The sequence below is a fragment of the Dasypus novemcinctus genome, chromosome 11 (assembly GCF_030445035.2).
Source record: "Dasypus novemcinctus isolate mDasNov1 chromosome 11, mDasNov1.1.hap2, whole genome shotgun sequence".
Classification (NCBI taxonomy): domain Eukaryota; kingdom Metazoa; phylum Chordata; class Mammalia; order Cingulata; family Dasypodidae; genus Dasypus; species Dasypus novemcinctus.
In genome coordinates this window covers 100,857,090-100,879,216 of record NC_080683.1, presented here as the reverse complement: position 1 = coordinate 100,879,216, position 22,127 = coordinate 100,857,090, and the positions used below count along the sequence as shown (strand labels likewise).

At 39.7% G+C, this 22,127-nt stretch overlaps 1 protein-coding gene across 2 annotated transcripts in view; it reads right to left on the bottom strand.

The window, feature by feature from the left end:
• The window catches only part of CLVS2 (clavesin 2), a 106,402-nt gene extending 91,729 nt beyond the window's left edge, over positions 1-14,673 (bottom strand). The window contains exons 1-2 of one of the 2 annotated variants that reach the window (XM_058307357.2): positions 14,304-14,673; positions 12,895-13,836 (exon numbers count right to left, since the gene is read on the bottom strand). In XM_058307357.2, coding sequence (XP_058163340.1) covers positions 12,895-13,283 — 389 coding nt within the window. In that variant the 5' untranslated portion in view covers positions 13,284-13,836; positions 14,304-14,673. Of the gene's footprint in view, positions 1-12,894; positions 13,999-14,303 lie in introns of those variants that run through there. The other variant, XM_058307358.2, reaches the window with a different exon arrangement.
• Positions 14,674-22,127: the final 7,454 nt, after the last annotated feature.

Here is a 22,127-nt window from a genome sequence, read left to right as displayed (position 1 = left end):
AGCCATTGTCTAATAATCCCTGAAAAGCCTTATCATTTCCTTTCCCCCAAAGCACAGCCACCCTGGTAAAAGGAATTAGTTTATTTCAGGGAAAGCTGGGAGGAAGAAAAACAGTATAAATTTTTGGAAGTGTTGCAGTGTCCTTCCCCAAGGGAACTGGGCCTTCCTTTTCTGCTACATTTCTAAGTTCTTTTATGAATCCCCACAAAAGGCACAAGACCCTTTTGACTGGACTATGTCAGTAAGGCATGACTCAAGTTGAATCTTCACCTGTTGCTGGACCTGATAAAAATGGAGACAGAGAGACACACACACAAGAAAAAGAAGCTGCCATATTTGATCCTGCAATGTGAGAGAAAGGACTCCAGTTTGGCCCACAGCTGAGCTGCAAGGAGAGCAGCCCCTGAGAGGCTCAAAGAGCTGAGGCCCAGGGAGAGATGTGCCATATGCCTGATAGCTTAAAGCTGAACTCGGGAAGAAAGCAGAGCAGCTGAGAGTGATAGAGGAGGCTCAGAAAGAGACAAGCCCTATGACTGGTTGCTCACAGCTGAGCTGGGCTTTAAGAGATGGTGAGCCTGGAGGGGAAGGCAGAGACCTCAGCAGAGGCCATCCTGACTTGCCATGTGACTGGACAAGAGGATCAAACGTAGCTGACTTTGGTGAGAAAGCAACGCTGATGGTGCCTTGATTTGGATATTTCAAAGTCTTAGTACTGTAAGCTTTTACCCCAAATAACCCCTTTATAAAAGACAACCCATTTCTGGTACTTTGCATCAGCAGCCTTCTGACAAATGAAAACACCTTCCTTCAAAGGGTTTTGGGCCTGTAAGTTGCTTCAAGTCTGGGGGTTAATTGAGGGACTGTGACTCAATTTTTGTGACTCAAGTTGGACTTTTGTTCACATGGTCTAGAAGTCTGCTTATCTAGATCAAGTAAGAATTTAATATACGGCCCATCTATTTCACTTCTAGGTACCCCATGATCTACAAGCCAGCATAATAGGTCTCTGCAAGTCTGAATTCTGATTACGCTTTGACTCTGCTATCCATTATGGCAGCCATATCCACTTTGTCTTTGGTCAAACTGCCACTTGGCTCTTACCGACCCAGAATCCAACCATCCCCATTGTTTCTGCAGATACAAGTTCAGTGACAACAGTTTCCATAGTAATATTTGACCTACAGAGAAGGGCAACCATACAGGGATGATGGAGCTGCTCTCACAAATTTATTCCTCAGTCCTGGTGAATGGTGTGTCCTCTGGACATTCCTGGGGTAGGTGAACTGATTGTACATGATAAATTCACTCTAACATTCCAGTCTCTATAAGCTTTTGGATCCCCTCATTACCTTACACCAAGGCAATTCTATCATTTCAGCTTCAGGTAATGTAGGCCACCTTTTGGTACTTGCTTAGCCAACCACCCAACCAAACTGTTAGAGCCTTTCTAACCCCTCAAGCTACAATACTGAATTCAGAATCTCTGTTTAGAGAATCCATATCAATAAATTCAGCCTGACCCAACTTTATGTTCCATCCACCATTATCTAATACCTGTAATACCTATTCTCACAAGTATTCCATTGATTTCTGTCTACATAAATTGAAAAGAAATGAACATGCAGTTCCTTTGGAGTATAGCATGCCGCCTCTTCATGAGTCATACTTTGTTCCTCAACTTTTGGGGCCTGTTGAGGTTTAGTTATGGACCTAGATGAAAAGAGGGATGGTGGGGATGGGTCAGAAGAGGAATTAGCAGTATCTTGCAAGCCAACTACCTCAGGGCATTTCATTACAGTTTCATCTGGTGAAACAAGGTTAACTCTTCAAATAGGGGAGTGAAGACTTTTTCCTCAGGGGAGGCAATTACAGGTTATTAGGCACAGCAAGGTTAATCCCTTCAGATGGAGGCCTGATAGCTGATTTCCCAGAGCAGACTGGAGGGGGGATGGCTGTCTCCTCAGGACAGACCTTTACACGTTCATATGACAAAGAAAACTCAGCAGAATCTAGGAGTTCAATATCCCTACTATCATCATTATCAGCCCGTATGTCCTCACTGCAATTTTTAGAATCCCATTCCTTCCCCGTCAATGCCCTCACATTAACAGCAGACACCTGCAAAGTTGGGAATTTAAGTTATGATGTAATTCAGCCACTTACACAATGAGACTCTGGGTCTGTTTTTCAGAAATCTCAAGTCTACAGATACAAGAAGAAAGGATTTCTTTCAGGGCACACACAGAAAAGTTCATGCTCTTCATGCAGCACTAGAGCTGGAATTTGAAAGCCTGAGCACATTCCTTTCTCCAACAGTTGTATCCAGCATATTTAGGAATAGTCAGCCAATGTTATTATGCTTTAATGCCACAGAATGCTATTAAGGTATCAATATCCTGTCACCCAGAACCTTGCATCTTATAATATTTGATAAACAGTATTCAGTGGTGATATTTTGCATATCTCTGTTATCAATCCATGCCAAGGAGCACCATCTTGTTTATTGGAAATAGAGTCATTAGGCTCTTTTAATCTAATCAGATTAGAGAACCCATTCCAAAAATCCCAGAACCAATACAGAAATATCATCTTTAAGATTCTGTTTCTCAAGAACTACTCCCAGTATCAAAATCCGTATTAGCCAGGAACTCCAGAGAAATAGGATATATATATATATATTCATCATAATAATGAGAATTGACAAATCCGAATTCCATAGGGCAGGCCACAAGTTTGGAACTCCAATAAAGGTATCAATGAGGTGGCGGACACAGCCCAGTGATTAGGGCATCCATCTACCACATGGGAGGTCCGTGGTTCAAACCCTGGCCTCCTTGACCCGTGTGGAGCTGGCCCATGCGAAGTGCTGATGCACGCAGGGAGTGCAGTGCCACGCAGGGGTGTCCCCGTGTAGGGGAGCCCCACGCGCAAGGAGTGCGCCCTGTAAGGAGAGCCTCCCAGCACGAAAGAAAGTGCAGCCTGCCCAAGAATGGTGCCGCACACACGGAGAGCTGACACAAGATGATGCAACAAAAAGAAACACAGATTCCCATGCCGCTGACGACAACAGAAGCAGACAAAGAAGACGCAGCAAAATAGACACAGAGAACAGACAACCGGGCTGGGGGTGGGGGTGGGGGGGAGAGAAATAAATAAATCTTTAAAAAAAAAAAAAGATATCAATGAGTTCCCAGGTGAAGCTGGCAGACTGAAACAGAGATAAGAATTTCTTCTTTCAGATAACAGAAATCATCATTTCTCCCTTTACTGCCCTCAGCTGAAAGGCTGAGACTCCTCTTATTGCTGAAAGCAATCTCCTTTGTTGATTGTAGATGTAACCAGCCACAAATGTAATCAGCTGACTAATGATTTAAATCCATGAATACCCTCACAATAACTATCAGGGTAGTGCTTGCTTGACCACACAAGTGGACATCGTAACTCAGCCAAGTTGACACATGCATTTAACCATTGCAGGCACAGGCCATGTCACTTTACTTCTTCCAACAAAGGTCATCAATGTACCATAACGCCATCATGGTTTAACATTATCCACTTAAGGCTTCTCTCTCAGTCCAAAGGACAATGCAAAACATCTTCCTGGACCAGAGACCAGACAGCTTTCTCAGACAGAACTGCCTACCAGCAGGCAAACTCTCCTTTCTTTTTTATAAGAAAATTTAATGGACGAAGTGAGTAGTTCCACAATTAAGTAAGTGGTCCTCAATAGCCAGAAACATCTTAAAAAGGAAAAATGAACTTTCCTCTCTAGAGTTTAAATTGTATTACTTAGCAATCATGGTAAATACAGCATGGTACTGGCAAAAGACAGTGGAACCAAACTGATGGTTCTGAAACAGGCCCTCACATGTATGGTCAAGTGATTTTTGACTAGCCTGTCAAACCCACACGACTCAGACAGAACAGTCCATTCAACAAATGGTGTTGAAAGAACTGGATATCCAAAGCCAAAAAAAAGGAAAAAGTACCCCTATTTCACACCTTATCCAAAAATTAACTCAAAATGGATTAAAAATTAAACAAATAAATAAAACAAGAACAATACAGCTTCTAGAAGAAATTGTAGGAAAATGGCTTCAAGACCTGGTGGCAGATTCTTAAAGGAGATAAGAGAAGGACTGAGATGGACTACTGATGTTCAATGTATGTAGTTTTAAAAGCTTTAATGTAAATGTGTGGAAATGCATAGAGTGGATAGAAACACATAGTAACAGCTAGTTTATAAATGGGGATATGGCTGAAAATGGTAGAAGTCTAGGTATGTAAATGCCAATTAACAGAATGCTAGAGAATATTCTGGGAACTGAATAGCACAGTAAACCAAGAGATGCATGAGAATTATGGTTGATGGTATAGATGCAAGATTGTCCTTTGTTAGCTAGAGTAAATGTACTTATTGCAGGGTCGTGGGAATGTGGAGAAGCATGGGAAAGATACAACTGGAGTGACCTATAGACTGTGGATATCAGTAATAATACAATATTCTTTCATTTATGCCAAAGAATGTACAGTACTGATAATGGGGCAGTATGGAAAATGTGTGCTAAATGTACACTATGGATGTGGTAACAATCAGATGATATTATATTATTTGTAATAAATGTCCCACCACGGTGTGGTGTGTTGATAGAGGGGTATTGTTTGGGAATTCTGCATGTGTGCACAATTGTTTTATAAATTTACAACTTCTGTCATAAAAATATATTTTAAAAATAATAGCATGGATTGGGAAAACATACATGAAATAGAAGATAAGGACTGTAATTAGGAAGATTTTGACAATATTCTTTCATAATTTGTAACAAATATCTCACAACAATGCAAGGTGTTGGTGAAGGATTGATGAATGGACCCCTGTATTATATTATGCACGTTTGCTATGTAAGTTCCCAACTTACGGTTTTGTATGTTCATATATAAATGATATAAAGATAATAATAATAGGGTGGGTTGGGGAAAATACTCCAGTTAGTAATAATACTTTGACAATGCTCTCTAATCATTAGTTAAAAATTCTAACAACAATGCAAGGTATTGGTGGTATGGTGAGGTACAAGAGTCCTGTATGATGTTATATATGTGTTGTAAGTTCACAACTATTAATATTTGTTTATTGTTTATGTATGTTTACATGAGTGATATACTTCAATAAATTTTTAAAAATCTGAAAAAAAAAAAATAATTAAGAGGGAAGCATCTTCTCCATGGTTCTATTTCTGCCTGTAGCCATGCAGGGTCTTTCTCCCCTGCCTGGGTTCACCAAATCTCCTCCTTTACCGCAGCTCCCAAGCTGTGCAAAGACCAACATAAAATCACAAACAGGTCATAGCCTACCTACGCTCCAACCCTGTTGTCCTGACAGGGGAAAATTGCCATCGTGGCATCATATTTAGCAGCACAACAGCCAACAATTTCCCTTTGTCATAAAATCAATCAGCCATTATTAAATTCTTCATTAAGCCTGCTTCCCCTTCCTACCCTCAGTTTTCATTAAACCACGTTTTCTAATGTCTGAGACAAGTCCTTTCTGCTGGAAAGGTGCTTGGGGGAGAACCAAGGAGAAGAAGTACCTTTATTAATGCCTCAGTGTATAGTTACTACTAAAGCTGATGACTCCATCCAGGTGTTTTATATTACTACGTGGTAATAATAATGCCTCTCTCTGTGTATTAATTTAAGATTTCCAAAGCAACTTCAAATGCATTAGCTTATTCTCAAAAGAAGTTCAAGGTCATTGGACTGGCTTTGTTCCTATTATTTTAAAGATGAGGGCACAGGGTCAAAGGAGAATTAAAAGCATTTTGTCCATATTCGGCATGGACTTCAGGAGAGGAGCCTGGGCTATAAACTAGGTTCTTTTGACACATAAACCACTGTTCTTTCCACTCTCTGATCCCTCATCCCTAGGAGAGTTTGATAAATAGCTGTTTTGCTTGTTCATGTCTCCAGTGATATTAATATGAGACTCAGAAGATTGGAGATCAGGAAGTCAATACCAATATGGCTCTGTGCCAGGAGGTAGGGCACCCTCCAGCCTGGCCACAGCAAGGGGCTTTGGCAGAGGAGAAGTGATGACATTCATTGGAGCCAGGTTGGGAAGCCTCTAAGTCTACAAACCCTGGAGGGAAAATGAACTACAAATATTCATCTGTCTGGCTTGTATCACTAAGCATAGAAGATGAGCTGTCTGAGCCTGGCTTTAATTTTAAGTTTTACAACTGAAGAAATGCAGATAAGTGAGAATGCAAGAATCACTGGAAAAGAAATATCTACAGGAAATAAAGCTTTTCTCTGAAAACACATAAATACACATACACACCAATTGCCACCAAACTCAAATAAGCAAAAAAATACAGATAGTACTATGCAATAAAACTATAAAGACAACACTATTCTTTTCAGGGCCAAATAAGAGATTACTATAAGCAAGAGTCTGATTTGTAAAATTTTTACCTTCAGAATATTTATTTTTACACCTTTTTGTATCTAATTGTCAATACTCTAATATTTAATCAAGATTTTCTAAACCATAAATGTATAATTTATCCAAGCTTGCTTTTGTAATATAATAATTGTTTTTCCTTAGATTTAAGTTGGTAAATATCTGTACACACAGACAAAAATGACAAATTCACTTACTAGTTTTGTGATCACAGTCAAAATAATTAAGTGCTCTATGCCTCAGTTTGCTCATCTACAAAATGCAGATATTAACAGTACCTTGTAAGCATGTTAAAAAGATTTAATAAACTAATATTTGTAAAGTGCTTGCAGCAGTATCTGACACATAACAAGTGTTTTGGAAGGAGGGAGGGAGGGAGGGAGGGAGGGAGGGAGGGAGGGAGGAAGGAAGGAAGGAAGGAAGGAAGGAAGGAAGGAAGGAAGGAAGGAAGGAAGGAAGGAAGGAAGGAAGGAAGGAAGGAAGGAAGGAAGGGTGTTCAGTTAACCAAGTAGACAATGTTCTTTTCCATGCAATAAATACTGAGTGGCTCTCAGTTGCCCCTTTGCCCTAAACTCCCAGCACTGGGAAAAAAGTCCCTTCATTAAGCACTTATGACTACTCTGATAATTATTTAGCTTTTCATGTTTTTTCTTCTCAGAGTGTATGTATATTCCTTGATGGTATAAAGGATTTGGTTTATGCCTTTATGTGTCCCTAGTGCCTTCTAAATTTCTATGTACAGAACAAATGCTCGATTTAAAAAATAGGTGAATGAATATTAATCCCTTGCTTTGTTATTTGATGTGATAAGGACCCAACATACAAGGACATCCTTTCCCTCAGTCAATAGCAGCATTTACTATAACAATGTGTGTGTTGGGGGGGGAGGGAATGTGTGTGTGTATATATATATATATATATACCCACACTTAGTAACATGAAAAAAGCATAAATTTTCCCCAGAATGGGAGGAATATACTAATTTATTAAAGATAATTTATGAATTTACCTACTGTTGGCTAAAGTTTTAAAATATCTTTACACATTGTTTGAGGTACTCTTTTAGCATACTCTAGTAACTTCATAACCTTTTCTTTTCTTCAACCTTGTTTATAGTTGCATATTTGAAACATGAGAATAACTTGGTTCAGGCCAAACTTAATCAAAGTTAATGAAGGTTGGCACTCCTGGCTTTTGCTGTTATTTCAGGATCATTTCACTAATTACTGTATAGTTGCTCCAGTTTTTAGAGATCATCCCTTTTTTTTTCAGATTTTTGTCACAATATTCCACCAATATTTGTTCAGGATTTTTTTGTACTCCATTTTCCATGGTATAATTTGGAAAAGAGCTGTCTGGAATAATCTGCCATATCCATAGTAGTTGTTTAAAGAATCTCCCAATAAGGAAGCAATCTCCGATTGCTTTTCTGGGACAGAAACCCATTGGAATGGGGAATTCACAATGCTATTTCTAGTTTTCTAGCACAATGATATCTCTGGGCTCTTGATCTGACCATGCCACTATATATGACAATGTGGAGCAAAAAGTTGAGAAATATTTAAATACTTCAATCAACTGAAATAAGAAGTTTTGTAAAATCAGGTCAAAAAATTAAGCCTCTTTTTTTGTTTGTTTTTGTTTTGTTTATATGATTACTGAGTATGAGTGTTTTTCCTTAATTATCTAGTTAATTACCCTTGCTTGTTAAATCTATTCCAGTTTTTTTGTTTTATTACATTTCCAGAGAAGTAAAGCTTTATGGCTAGGATTAAAGCAACTCTGTACAGTCTATGACTATTTTTAATTTTATGATGTCATTGCCATAAACTTCTTTCATTATAAATCTTGGCCATACCATTTTAGTAAATGGGAGCATAACAGTAATTCAAACTGAAGCTGCAAATATTTGATCATTTATATAACATTATTTTTTTTTTATGAAGAAGTCACACACACAAAGGAAGATATAGGAATAAACAAACTATCAATAAGAATTTTTAGGCAACTCTTTCAGAATGTTAGAGGATCATAACAACTTCTGATCAGTCTTCAACACCTTCCAGAGCTTCAATACCATAAGTTATAATCAATATCCATTAGATAAGCCAAAGACAGTACTAGACAGTTAGTGCTTTTTGAATTGTCACTATATTAAGAAATCATTTCACTGCTGTGTAATTGTTTTCTAATGCCTATTAACCAGATTCCAGATAAACAGTTGTTTGTCATACTAAAGTATAGAGAGCAATGTCATAAGCCTAAATGAGAACTATAGAAGTAAAATAATCCTTACAGACTAACTGACAATCTACATGCCAACTCTCAGGTGCATGTCATCATTATATTTCAGGTGACACAATTTCACTCATGAATATTCCCAATAATTATGAGCTGGTGAGTTTCAACTGCTCAGATACCTGTTTTCATGCCCAGGGGCCTGAAATCCACTTTCATGTCAAACTTCCTTTTCAGAAGATAGTGATAGTTCTCCCTTCTAGCTTCATAGTATATTATCCCCATACTCTGTTGATGAAATCAGGTGGACAGTTTGAAGAATGTGCTGAGCACTAAGCAGGGCGCTAACATTCAGGATGTAAAGACAGCGGGTAATGGGTAGGAGGCTACTGCATGCTGCCGACACAGTATAACCAGCAAATTGTTTTTCATTTTGTGTACTTTACTTTTGTTTTCAGCAATTACACTAAATAATCTGAAAGAACAAAATTTAAAATGTGTAGATCTTTTACACTATCAATCAATATAATAAATCACCTGGGACTATGCTATTTTCTTTTAAAAGAATCACAGACCACACAGTAGTCATCTGGACATGAATACCTTTCAGCATTCCAATGATTTTTTAGATTTGCTGGAATGTGGGTATGCTGTAAATATTATATTACCTAGTCTTACTGAAGATTCTGTGTCTCTCCTAATGGCTTTGGAAGTGGTCCAATTCTTTGTAATAACCTGAAGCTGACCTATACTATATTGGGCAGAAAGAGCCCTTATTTTATTTATAGTTACCATCTCACAAACATTTACTGTTTCAGTCTCCTAAGGAGCACAGAAAACTATTCTACATACCTAGCACGGGGAAAAGTTTATCCAAGGAAACTTTCTACTTTTAAGTAACTCAATTAAATTTGACAAATATTTATTGAGCATCTATTCTAGTTCAGGTGCTGTTAGAAATATAACATAAGGTTGAGTCTTTTTGTTCATGCCACCCAGATCAATCTTTTCAATGTTCCTTACAAGTTCTTTCAAAGTTCATAAAAATCTTGTTCTTCCCTACGTACTTGAGAATTTGGAAATATTTCTCTTCCAAATAAAGGGGGGTATTTTTTCTCTACCTCATTTCTGAAATTTCCCTCTGTGATCATCTGTACTTCCCACTTATAATTTCTTTAAAACAATGCTACTTTAAAAAGTAGTTGAAGTCAAGTCGATTCACTGAGCAATGAAAGAACATCATCAGAATTATGATCAGATATGCAACCTTCTCAAAAGACCCAGGCATCTTGGACTGGCAGGGTCAAGGCAAGAAAGGTGTGGCAGGGTGAACCATGTACCCCCAGAAAAAGCCAAGATTCATCTGTGTTTTATCTATGTTGTAAATAGGACCTTTTGAAGATGTTATTATTAATTAAGTTGCGGCCAACTGAATAATGGGTCTTGATCCATATTGCTGAGGGCAATGGATAACATTTTTTTATAAAAAAGAAAAGAAACCAGAAGCCAGAAGTCAGAGAATGCCACAAGAGGAAACCAAGGAGATCCATGTACAGGAAGCAGAGATGCATGCCAAGGAAGCCCAAGGACTGTGGCAAGTCAGCACCAGAATGGGTGGCAGCACATATGGTCTTGCTGATATCTCGGTTTTAGACTTCTAGCCTTAAAACTGTGAGGCAATAAATTCCTGTTGTTAAACCTCCATAAGAGTGTGGTGTTTGCAAAACTAGCAGCTCTGGCAAACTAAGACACAAAGCAGAAGAGGAATGAGAATCAAGGGAGTTTGGCACCTGAATATCCACCTAACAGACTAGAAGTAAGGTAAACATCTAGGGGTCAGAGGAAAGCCTTGAGGCTGCAGGATGGGGAGAGAGGATTCCTAAGAAGGAGGAGAAGTGACAGGTTCCATGACTCCTGGCCTTGTCAGAAAGGGAGTTGCAGGAAGGTTTCAAGGCAGGGGCAGAGACAATTCTTATGCACATAGCCCAAATTAAGATTTACAGAAGACACCCAGAGGAGATACCCATTTATTCTCTGGTTCCTGTCACTGGGTATATGTAGATTTGGATGGGAAGGAGGGAATGACTTTATTATTAAAAGATAATAGGGGGACGGAACTCAGAATTTTAGACAAGTTGTAAGTAACTTTTACACCTTTCGACTTGATATCTGTAACTTCTTGTTTTTACCTTTTCATTTCCAACCATCAAAACTGAATTCATAATCATTAATCTAGAGGTCCTGAAATGGTATTTCTATAGGATACAGTCTCTCAATTCCAATTTCACATAAACACACATTCATTATTAAAGTTTTTCTGCAAGTTTGACAAAAGATAATTTTGTTTACCAATCAATAAATCACCTCCCAGGGAGATAGATATTGATTACTAGAAACCCAGCCTTTATGAGGTAGACAACTAAAATCTCTGTTTCTTCAGTAAATCCAGAATAATCACCTTCCCATATAAGTGAGAATCATAGCTGACTTTCATCTTAATTAGGTTTATAAATCAGTGTGTCAGTTCACTTACAGAAATACATGAAAATAGTTCTGATGTCTATGTATGCCACTCAATGCAATTCATCTCCCTAATAATATCTCTGACAGACTTCAAGGCATATTTCAATATAAAATTTACACAGCTCCCATTTCATTATAGCCTAACATATGGAATATGAGGGTTTTTTCTCAAATAAAATTTTTTTCATTTTTGTTGTAGACTATCATTGTTTCATGTGATCCAACAATGTACTTCTGAGATGGAAAAAATCATGTTTTAAAGAAAAATTGTGGTCAAATAATGGAATTTCAAAGTCCTTTCAATTTTGTTACCTGATTAAAAACAGATTAAAATCTCTACTACTAACCAAAGTCTGTAATAGAACTCTATTCACACCCAATTTCTTCCTCTTTCTGTGAGTATCTTAGCTTCATGATTTTTCAGGTAGCAAATTATCTGTATTTTTATTTTAATAATAATAAGAGTAGTCCTCAACCTAGAATTAAAGAGAATGATCTAATAAAGGATAAAAACTATTGAAAAATATTAATTTCATTCTAAGTTTCCAAGACTCTGATAAGCCTACATGATAAAATGCCTAAGTAACTGTGAAAGTCTTTTACAGCTGCTCCAGAGATGGTTTAAACTAACCATATGCATCAAAAGTCACCATTCACACAACTAAAAATACACCAATGTTTTACCAACCAGCTTTTTTATGATTCACAGCTCTGGGAGCATTTTGAAGTCCCATGAAAGACACTGTAATTTTGAACTTAATTGAAACTACCTTACACAAAAGGCTTTTCTAATTTCTTTTATCTTTCAGTCTGAGAAAGTAATTTTGATTGAGGAAGTAGACAAGACATTACCTGCTTTTTCCTATGAGAATGTAAATGGAATAAGAATATTATTTCTCCTCCATTAAATAGCAAGAGAGTTCCAAAAGTCTACCAACTGACATATCTGAACATTTTCCACTTTCTTTTAAAAGATGAAAAATCACATCAGACAGGAAACATACTCTTTAGATTAGTGACAGGTGTAGAACAAGCAACACTGTCAGCCATTATTTTCATTGTCAATAGGCATGTTCAGCGAAAGAGGGACAACTCTTCCTTTTCACTGAAGTGACACGCATCACATTATTCCTTCATTGACACATCAACAAGCAGAAAAGTTTCCAAGGTATAAAAACTACTTGATCTTGGTTTAAGATCAGGGAATTCTTCAAACATAAAATATCAGAATCAAAGGGAGATGATGACCATATAATGATGATGATGATAAAGTTTATGAATGTAATTTAAGAATTTCTTTAAGAGGAAGGAAGGAAAGTTGTCTCCATTCTCACACTCATTTCTCTGCAAACCAGTAAACTTATCCAGGAGGTGAATAATTTAGAAGCTTTATTTAGAAGTTGAGTGATTTGGACTGCAGTGCAATAATATGGCTCTGGAAGCATTTAAAGCTGCAGTAGAAACTGGGGTCTAGTGAAGTCAGAGTTTAAAGGTGAAAATAAATAAAATTTTAAAAACACGCACCCTGGGTCACCCACCACAATCTCATGTCTTAGTCCCTAGCCACATAAAAAGAAACATCAAAGCTGTAAACCTATGACACTAAGAGTCAGTTCTGGAAAATGGGAGAGTAAAAGGATCACTGGTACAAGTTTGGATTCAGGATTTACCTGCTTTGATCCCAGTTGGCAGCAAAAAGGACTAGAATCTTCCTGCCATAGTGGTCCAGATTGGCCAGGCCCCCAGGGAAGCCATCTTTCAGAGCCTGCTTGATGCCAGGGTCAGTGGCCTTGAAGCTTTTGAACATGTCCAGGTTCTGCTGCCGGTACTCAAAGTATTGAGCCAGCAGGCGGAAGGCCTCAAAGTGATGAAACTTCCTGGCTCGCAAGAAGCGTAAGATGAAGGCGTCATCTGTGCGTAGAAAGCCAATATCTGGCCTGGTGATGACCATATCCCTCACCTCCTGGATGTCTTGGTGCAGTGTGTCGGGGTTCTCATTGAGTTCCAGGCGAGCTTTCTCCAGGGTCTCAGGAGAGAGACCAGCTTGTAAATGAGTCATTGTTCTGCTTGTCCCTGAGCCTCCTCTTCCTCTTGCCGACTGTCCCACAACAGCCCTGGCCCTTGCCACCACCACACGCTGGCCCCCAGACCTGGCTACCGCCTGCTTCCTCTCCTTTACAGGAAACGATTCCGCCTGGTCTCCAGTCCAGCACCCTGTTGCTCCTGCTCTCCCACCACTTTCCTTTGGGGGATATCAACTTCTCCCACCACCGCCGGAAACACAAAAGCCCACTTTGGTTCTCTCTTCCCTTTCCCTTAAAGGGAGGTGGACCTTTAGCCAGCCCAGCACTCCTCTTCTTGCCCTTTCTCCTAAAAAAAAAAAAAAAAAAACCCACCCTTAATCCCACCTGGCACCAGTAGCGGTGATCTTAGAACGTCCTCTCTTCTCTACCAAGATATAACAAAAACAACCCCCACGCACATCTCAGCCCCAGCCGTGCGATGCCTTGCGGTCTCTCCTGAAGGATGCTCCTGCCAGGGATAACGATGGGAATTCTGATTAATAATAAGGTGGTTCTTCGGAGCAGAGCTCCAAGGCGGGCAGAGAGGGTCTTTTCCAGAAAGAAAAAAAAAAAGAGAGAAAGAGGGGTGAAAAGCAGCTTATTTCTCCCTCTGCTTATTCAAAGATGCTATTTTTAAAAGTCATATTTGTGAGGTTTTATATGTAAAATTATCATGATCCAATTAGGTGGAGACTCTGCTGAGAGCGCTCCGTCCCTCCTCCCGTCTTAGATACACCGTGAGCTCATAAGGCACCAGCAGGGTTTTGGGTGGCGCTGGCACCAGCGTGGGCTCCCCCACAACCCCACCCCCAACTTCTCCTCTAGACCTTTATTTCTGCGAACCGGTCGAGGGGTAGGGGTGGGAGGGTGGGGGGGAGGCGGAATCTCTCCTGAGAATGTACATTTCAAAACCGGGGGAAAGGGGGGTGAGGAGGAGTGGGGAATAAAATAAAAACGTCTCTATCTCGTCTATAAAACCACAAAGCAAGAGAGAAGAAAGAGCAGCGGGCTCCTACCAGCACACCCGGAGGCGGGGACGCTAAGCAATGCGGCACTCCCTGGCATCCATCAGCCGCGGTTCAGCAGCTGCGGCGGCGACAGCGGCATCAACTCCTCGCGGTGGGATGGAGAGAGCGGAGCAGAGGGGCGGCAGAGGGAACGCGGGCCGAAGGCGCGCTCGGCACCAGCCGCAGCCACATCGTCCCCGCGCAGCCCGCGGCCTCTCGCGGCAGGAGGGTCGGGGACGATGCCCTAGGGCCACCGCTGCCACCGGCCCTCGCCCGGCCCGGCCATTCTCGCCTCCGGGAAAGGAGAAGGGGCGGGGGGCAGGACCTCGGCGCGGGGACGGTGGAGGCCACGCCGGGTGGCCGCCGCCTTTGTGCGCCCGGGGCCCCCGGGGACGTGGGCGCGGCCGGCGTGCCGGGGGGCGCGGGCCTGCCCCGGAGTGCGCCCGGGCGGCCGGGGTCGCGCGCCCTCGGGGGTGCAGCGGCTCCGGCGGCGGTGACGGCTGCTGTAACTGCTGCCGCTGCTGGGAGAGGACTCGACTCAGCCCAACTCCGAACCACCCCGGCGCTGAGCTCGCGGCGACGTAAGCACTCGCTCAGCTCGCGCACGCACTCCGCTCCCCTCTTACCCGCTCCGCGGGGCAGGACAGCGTTTTCGGGGGGCCTCCAAATATCCTGAGCCCCAAGTTTAGCCCGAGCCCGGTCCCCGCTCCTGAGCAGGCTCCTGGGCGAGCCTCGCCTGGCCAGGCAGGGCAGCGACGCCGTCCGGCCTCCCCACGCCCCCTCACCCTTTGTGTGTAAGACCCCAGCGCGGTCCGGCGAGGGGCTGTGAGAGATGGAAATTCATACTGGCACACGTCTCCTGGTTCCCGTAGGAGGGGGTTTTGATGTGGAAGGAGTCCGGAAACATTTTATTCTTTCCGCATTTGTTGACAGAAATTAAATTTAGAAAAGAGAATCAGAGTGGTTCCAAAGCAATGCGCTGCTGGTTAAGCCTCCAGAGGAACTTACGTGAATAGTATTCCAACTATAAAGGCTGGTTGCTAAAATTTCCTTTGAAGAGGATGAAAATGAGCACGGGGGTAGGGGCGACTACAGTGCTTAGAGGAAGAAAAAAATAGGCAATCCTTGACCTATTTCCTACCACATAATCATTCCGGAGACACACAGGATCTTTGCCTCAGTTTAATGTATCTGTATATTAGAATCCACATCAGAACGGGAAGCTCCGAGCTTAAGCGTTGAATGATTTGAGTCAAAGGAATGTTTTCCACTTTCAAAGGACAGCATGTGTTACTGAATCTGTCACTAAGCAACTTTTAGCTTACAGACTAGAAATGGGATCCTGAGTTCAAGTCAACTCTGCAGCAAAAATTTACTGAGCATTACTGCCGGGGGGAGGGGGGTGGATTTTAGATTCTGTGACTAGGAGGTGGTCTTGAAAATGAGAAAATATTGTCATGTTCTGATAACTCTTTGGACCCTGAGATCACAGGCACATGCTCTCCTGTTCCACCATGACAGAAAGAAAAAGATGGTTGCATGACAGATCTATACCGTTGTCATTATATATATAAGCACATCTATGTATGAATTGTATTAACTGCAGTTAACTCTTAGTCAAATTAATACAAAGTAATATAGGAATCAGAATAAGAATAAATTATACATACATATTTAAATTTTTAACGTGTGTGTATATATAATCAAAGGTATTTTAGGACTTTATATGGTTTTGCCTCTCAATAGCATTCTGAGTGTAACATACTGTTAAATAATTTTTTTCCCATTTTAAATATTTTTGAAAATTTATTTTTGGCCAATATTCTAGATGTTGAAGAAAGCTTCTGTATAAAGTGATTTTAGCAATCACCAATTGTCTTAGTTTGCCAGGGCTGCTTTGACAAATTCCACAAACCAGTTGGCTTAAAGAATAGAAATTTATGATCTCACAGTTTTGGAGGCTTAAGTTCAACATCAAGGTATTGGCAAGGCTTGTTTCTCCTGGAGTCTACACCAGTCTGGCAATCCTCTGTCTTGGTGCTCTCTCTCTGTCTGCTACTCTTGATTTCTGCTCACTTCTGGCTTCTACTGAAGAACTCTGTGAATTTCTTTTGCAGATTAAGAACTACAGCCATGTGGATTAAGGCCCACTTGATTCAGTTTTGCTTCATCTTCTTTAAAGATCCTCTTCACAAATGAGTCCACACCCTGGCTCACTTTAACATTTCCCAAGATACAATTTACAAATGGGTTCATACCCGCAGGAACCACAGATTCAGATTTAAACATGTCTTTTGTGGCGTACTTGATTCATTCCCATCACCAGTAGTGAGAAACAATTCTCCAGGAGTTTCTTGTGCTTATGCAAGTTTTTTGAGCAAGACACTTGCTGCCCTTTCTTCCCAGACTATCATTTTTAAGGCTGTTTAATAAACAGCCTTTGAAGCACCTTGAGAGTTAGAGATGGTATCTCTCTCTGGAACTAAGGGTGGATTTGCTTACACAATCTTGGAAGAGAGAGAACCAGCCTCTCTTCCAGAGCAGAGGGCAGGCAGGCTAATTTGAGTTTCCTGATGCCAGAGCTCCTCCCTTGGAATGCCTCACACTGTGTATTCAAGTATCACCTGACCCCCTTTTCCTAGCCTTGTGGAAAATGGGTCTCAGGAAACCAGTGCAAATATTCTGATGCTTATTGGGCTTGCTGGACCTGGGTGATAAAATCCTCAGTCTCTAACCCAGGAGTTTCTCATCTTCTGCCAGCATCCATGACGCCACGCAGGCTAATTCACTAGCATGCAAGCAGGGTTAAATCTCAGATTCTTTATAGTCCATACCAGCTAATTACTTAATTTTATTCTTTGAGATGGAAATATCATACTATATATTTAGAAAGGAATTTATCAAATAAAATTAAATTTGTCGGTCCGTGGTATGAGGAGACTTATATTTCATGACAATATTTTTGTATTTATTACTTACCAATAATAAAGGGAATGGCTTCAAATAAGGGCTCATTTTAATATATTTATATATAATATAAATTATTAATATATAATATAAATAGCCTTTATAATAGTGTAGGATTGTTAAAGCAGGGCCAACATGTACACATGAGAAGGTTTTTCATTATACTTACAAACTATTGTGTCCTTCCTCCAATGAAGAATTGTACTATCATTCTCTCTGTATTTTTTACATTTGAAATCAATTCTGAAACCAAAGTAAATACTCTAAGCCATCTAAAAAATTGTCTAAGGTGCTTATCCAGATGACATCAGAACATTTGATTCTCATTCAATACTGAACTTCCTTTGCCAAATTAATGCAAAGTAATGTAGGAACTAGAATACGACAATTAATTAAGCAAAAGAATTAATTAAGCATTATTGGAAAAATAATCAAATTAAGGACTTACAGTGCTTTCAAGCAGCCTGAAAGGAAAGTTTGGTTTATTCCTATACTTAAAATGGATAAAGTAATGTATGTTTTAAAGCTTCTTCCCCAGTTTTTGTTAAATAAAATACACAAACAGAATTTGACACAAAGCAGAGATGTGCAGTTCAATGATATATTACAATATACCTGTTTATAATATTCGACCAGGTCAAGAAATAGAACATTGCCAGTACCCAAAAGACCCCCTGCCCATCCTCTCCTAATCACTATCCTCTCCTACCCAACAAAGAAAGCCACACTCTCTTCACTTTGCAAGTAATTACTTCCTTGGCTTTTCTTTAAAATTTTACAAAACAACTTTGTACTACAATTTAGTTTTTCCTATTTTTGAATTTAAGTGCAGGTAATCCTACATATGTAATTTCACAATTGGTCTCATTCATTCAACAGTGATTCATTCACCCATGTTGTCCCATGTAGTTAGTTCATTTACATTCATCAATGCACAAAACTCCATTTTGGGAACATACTACAATGTAGTTCTCTGTTCCAATGCTGATGGAAATTTGGGTCGTTTTCAATTTGGTGATATTATGAATCATGTTGCTATGAACATTCTGGCACATGTCTCTTGGTGTAATCCTAGGAATGAAATTTCTGGAACCTATGATGTGTACATCTTCAGATTCAGTAAATAAAGCCAAGCTATTTTCCAAATGTTTATACTATTTCACCCTTTCTTATGGATTGCATTGTGTCCTACAAGGGATATATTAAAGTTCTACTCCCCAGTACCTCAGAATATGACATTATTTGGAAATAGGGTCATTAAAGATGGAATTTAGGCAAGTTAAAATGCGGTCATGCTAGGTAGGGTGGGCTCCTAATCCAATATGACTGGTGTCATTATAAGAAAAGGAAATCTGGATACAGAGAGATAGGAGAACAACATGTGGTGACTGAGGCAGAGAATACCATAGATTGCCGGCAAGCCACCGCCAAAAGCCAAGAGAGGCATGGAAGAGATTCTTCCCCCGCAGACTACAAGAAAGCACAGCCCTGCCAACGTCTTGATTTCAGACTGCCAGCCTCCAGGACTGTGAGACAATCAATTTCTGTTGCTTTAAGCCACCCAATTTGTGGTACTTCGTTACAGCGGCCCTGGTGGGACTAGGACACCCTTGCCCCAAAATGATATGAGTTTTCAGTGTGTCACATTCTCACAAATTCTTATTATTTTCCACCATTTTAACTTTAACCTTTCTGATTTTGAACAGGGTATTGGTATGCCCTTCCATGGTTACTCATGAAGTTGAAGAAGTGTTCCTAAATTGATTGACAATTTGAAGTGCCAAATGTTTTGCCTATTTTTATAGTGAGTTATCATTCTTATTGAATATTAATATATTCTGAATATAAGCCTTTTGCTAGTTATGTATGTTACAACTATCTTCTCCCAGTCTGTGACTGTCTTTTCACCCCCTTAATGATGTCTTTTGACAAACATAATTTTAAATTTTAATATAATTAAAATTTTACCTTATGAAAAGTGCATTTTGGGTCCTATTTAAGAATATCCTAGGGTTACTTGGATATTCTTCAATATTACTTTCTAGATTTTGTTTTCACCTTTCACATTTAGACTGCAGTTCACCTGGGACTGAGTTCAGTATGCAATGTGAGAAAGGAATTGAGTTTTTATTTTGTTTGTTTGTTTGTTTCTTTAAAGAGTATCCAATTGACTCAATACCATTTATTGAAACTACTGGAAAGACCATTTGTTTTTATTTCCTATTGCACAGCAGTGCTACCATTGTCATAAAGCACATCAATATGAACGAATTTTAATTCAATATAAATTTTAAAATCCCAAGATATCACAGTTGTTTTAGACAACCCATATTCCTGTAGATTAGTGGTTCTCAAAGTGTGGGCTCCAGACTAATAGCATTAGCATCTCCTGGAAACTTGTTAGAAATATAAATTCCTACTTCTGACATATTGAATCAGAAATGCTGGGGTGGGATCCACTAGTTGTTTCCTAGCAAGGCTTCCAGGTGATTCTAAATTACACTAAAGTCTGAGAAATTTTTCTAGACTTATCTACATAATTTACCATTTTCATTGTTCTTCATTACTTCCCATATCTCTGAGATATTCCTTTGCCTGAACAACACCCTTTACTATGTCCTTCAGTACAGATCTGATTGTTATAAATTATTTTTTGCCTGTTTTGTTTGCCTGGAAGTAACTTTATATTACTTTCCTTCTCAAAGACTATTTTTTCTAAGTTTAGAATTCTAGATTAGCAACTATTTTCTTTTGGTACTTAAAATATGTTATTCTGTTTTTCTAGCTTGTATTATTGCTATTGTGAAGTTAGCTGTCAGTCTTGTTCCTTTGAAAGTGACCTCTGTTTGTCGCTAGCTGATTTCATTTTCTCTTCCTGTTTCATTTTCAGCAATTTTATTATATTCTCTTTATTACTTTATTTTTGCCATTCTTTTATTCTTTTATTACTTTAAAACAATTTAAGGTTTAAAATTTAAAACTGGTTGGAGTGTATAGAGTTTCTTGACTCTATCTTGATGATTCTTATCTGTTTTGGGATGATCAAAAGCATAATATCGTCAAATATTGCTTCTGATTGATTTGCTTTCTCCCTACTACTTAAATTTCAATTACATAGATATTATATCACCTTACTCTTTCCTCTATATCTCTTACTGTATCGTCTATATTTTCCATCATTTTATTCTCAGCATCTTTCATGGGCAATACTTTCTGTCTAATCTGCTTTCAGTCCATTAAATGAATTTTCATCCCGTTTTGATCTGTTAGTTTACTAATTCTTTGAACCCTTGATTTTGATTATTGTATTTTCTAGTTCTCAGATTTTCATTTCTACACACATAGCATATGTCAGTTCTGCTATAATTTTCAATCTCTTTTTTATCTCATTGTACATAATAAACACAGTATTTTTTAAAGTATTTGTGATAACCCTAAAAACTGGATCCCCTGTGGGTCCGTTCTATTATCTATTATTTTATCTTTGATTTCTGCTGGTTTTCATTCATATTGTATTATCTGTTTGAGTGTTTAGTTATTTTTATTGTATACTGGTCATTGAATTTGCAAAATTACTTAAAGAAATAAATTTTAGACTGGGATGATATTATCTTCCTCCAAAGAGGTTTTACTTTGGCTTCTGTAAGACACTTGGAAATACTAGAACTTTTAGGCAGTTGGAAACAATGACTCTGTATCAACTTAATCCTGTTTTGGGGAATGGGATTATTTGGAGCTGAGCTGCAGTCTCTCTGAGGACATGTATACTTCTTATACTCTTCCACTTGATAGGCCTGGACTCCAATACCTTTTCCCTATAACTTTGAGGCTATCAAAAGGACTGGTAGACATCTCAAACTCTCAGATGTTCTTTCTTCAATCATAAAATACCCTTATGAAAAAAGTAACTCCAAATAATGGGCTTATTTCCTCTGATGCTCTCCAATCTTATTTTATTGGCTATCTGATGTCTCTAAGCCAGGTTTACTTTTGTTTATTGTCACTTCTAGATGTCCTTACTCAGAGGGTTAATATCCAAATTACCTAAACTAGGTCTTTTTTCCTTAAAAGATTACAGAATAATTTAACCAGTTTCCAAATTTTCTTATTATTAGTATATACTCTTTAAATGTTGGAGATCATAAATTTATATCCATATTCATAATTTTATATCTATATCCATATCCCTATAACTAAGAAATATGTAGGAACTGTTTTACCATCAGAAACTATGTCTGCATTATTAAGCTTTTACCAGGAGCTTATGAAAAAAAGCAATCAGGATTCTGGGGGCAAGATGGTGGCTGCGTGAGCTTGCCTGGTAATGTCTCTGCAGGGGGCAGCTGGGCAGCGTTGAAGGCTCTTTGGGACCGCGCTGTTTCGGGGATTTTTGCTGGTTGGAAGGTGTCTGGACGTCAATTCGGTGAGAAGGTAGCAGAGAGGATACGTCTATAATATATAAACGGAGGTCCCAGCTGAGCGCGGGAAGTTCCCTCCTTGGGTGGGCGGAGCCGCGGTAGCGGGCGCTCCTGCAGCTCCGGAGCCGCGGAGCCGCGGCGGCCAGGGTTTTTGGTTTTTTTTTCCTTTTTCTGGAGGCTTTGCGGTGCTGAGAAATTCGCGGATATTGGGCTGGCTGGGAGGGGTTGTTGGGACAAGACTCCTTTGCAGATCGATTTGAGGAGACAGACGGTGTTTTGTTGTGAAGCAGGGGACGTTTTGGTCGCCGGACAGGGGGGGTAGCACTTCCGCCTGGAGCCCCATCCCCACAGGTCCGGCTGCCGATCTGCAACGGAATTGGATCTTGGGCAATAAGGGGACACAATTGGGAGACTGTTGTAGGGTACAGTGAGGGAGGAGGACACGTCT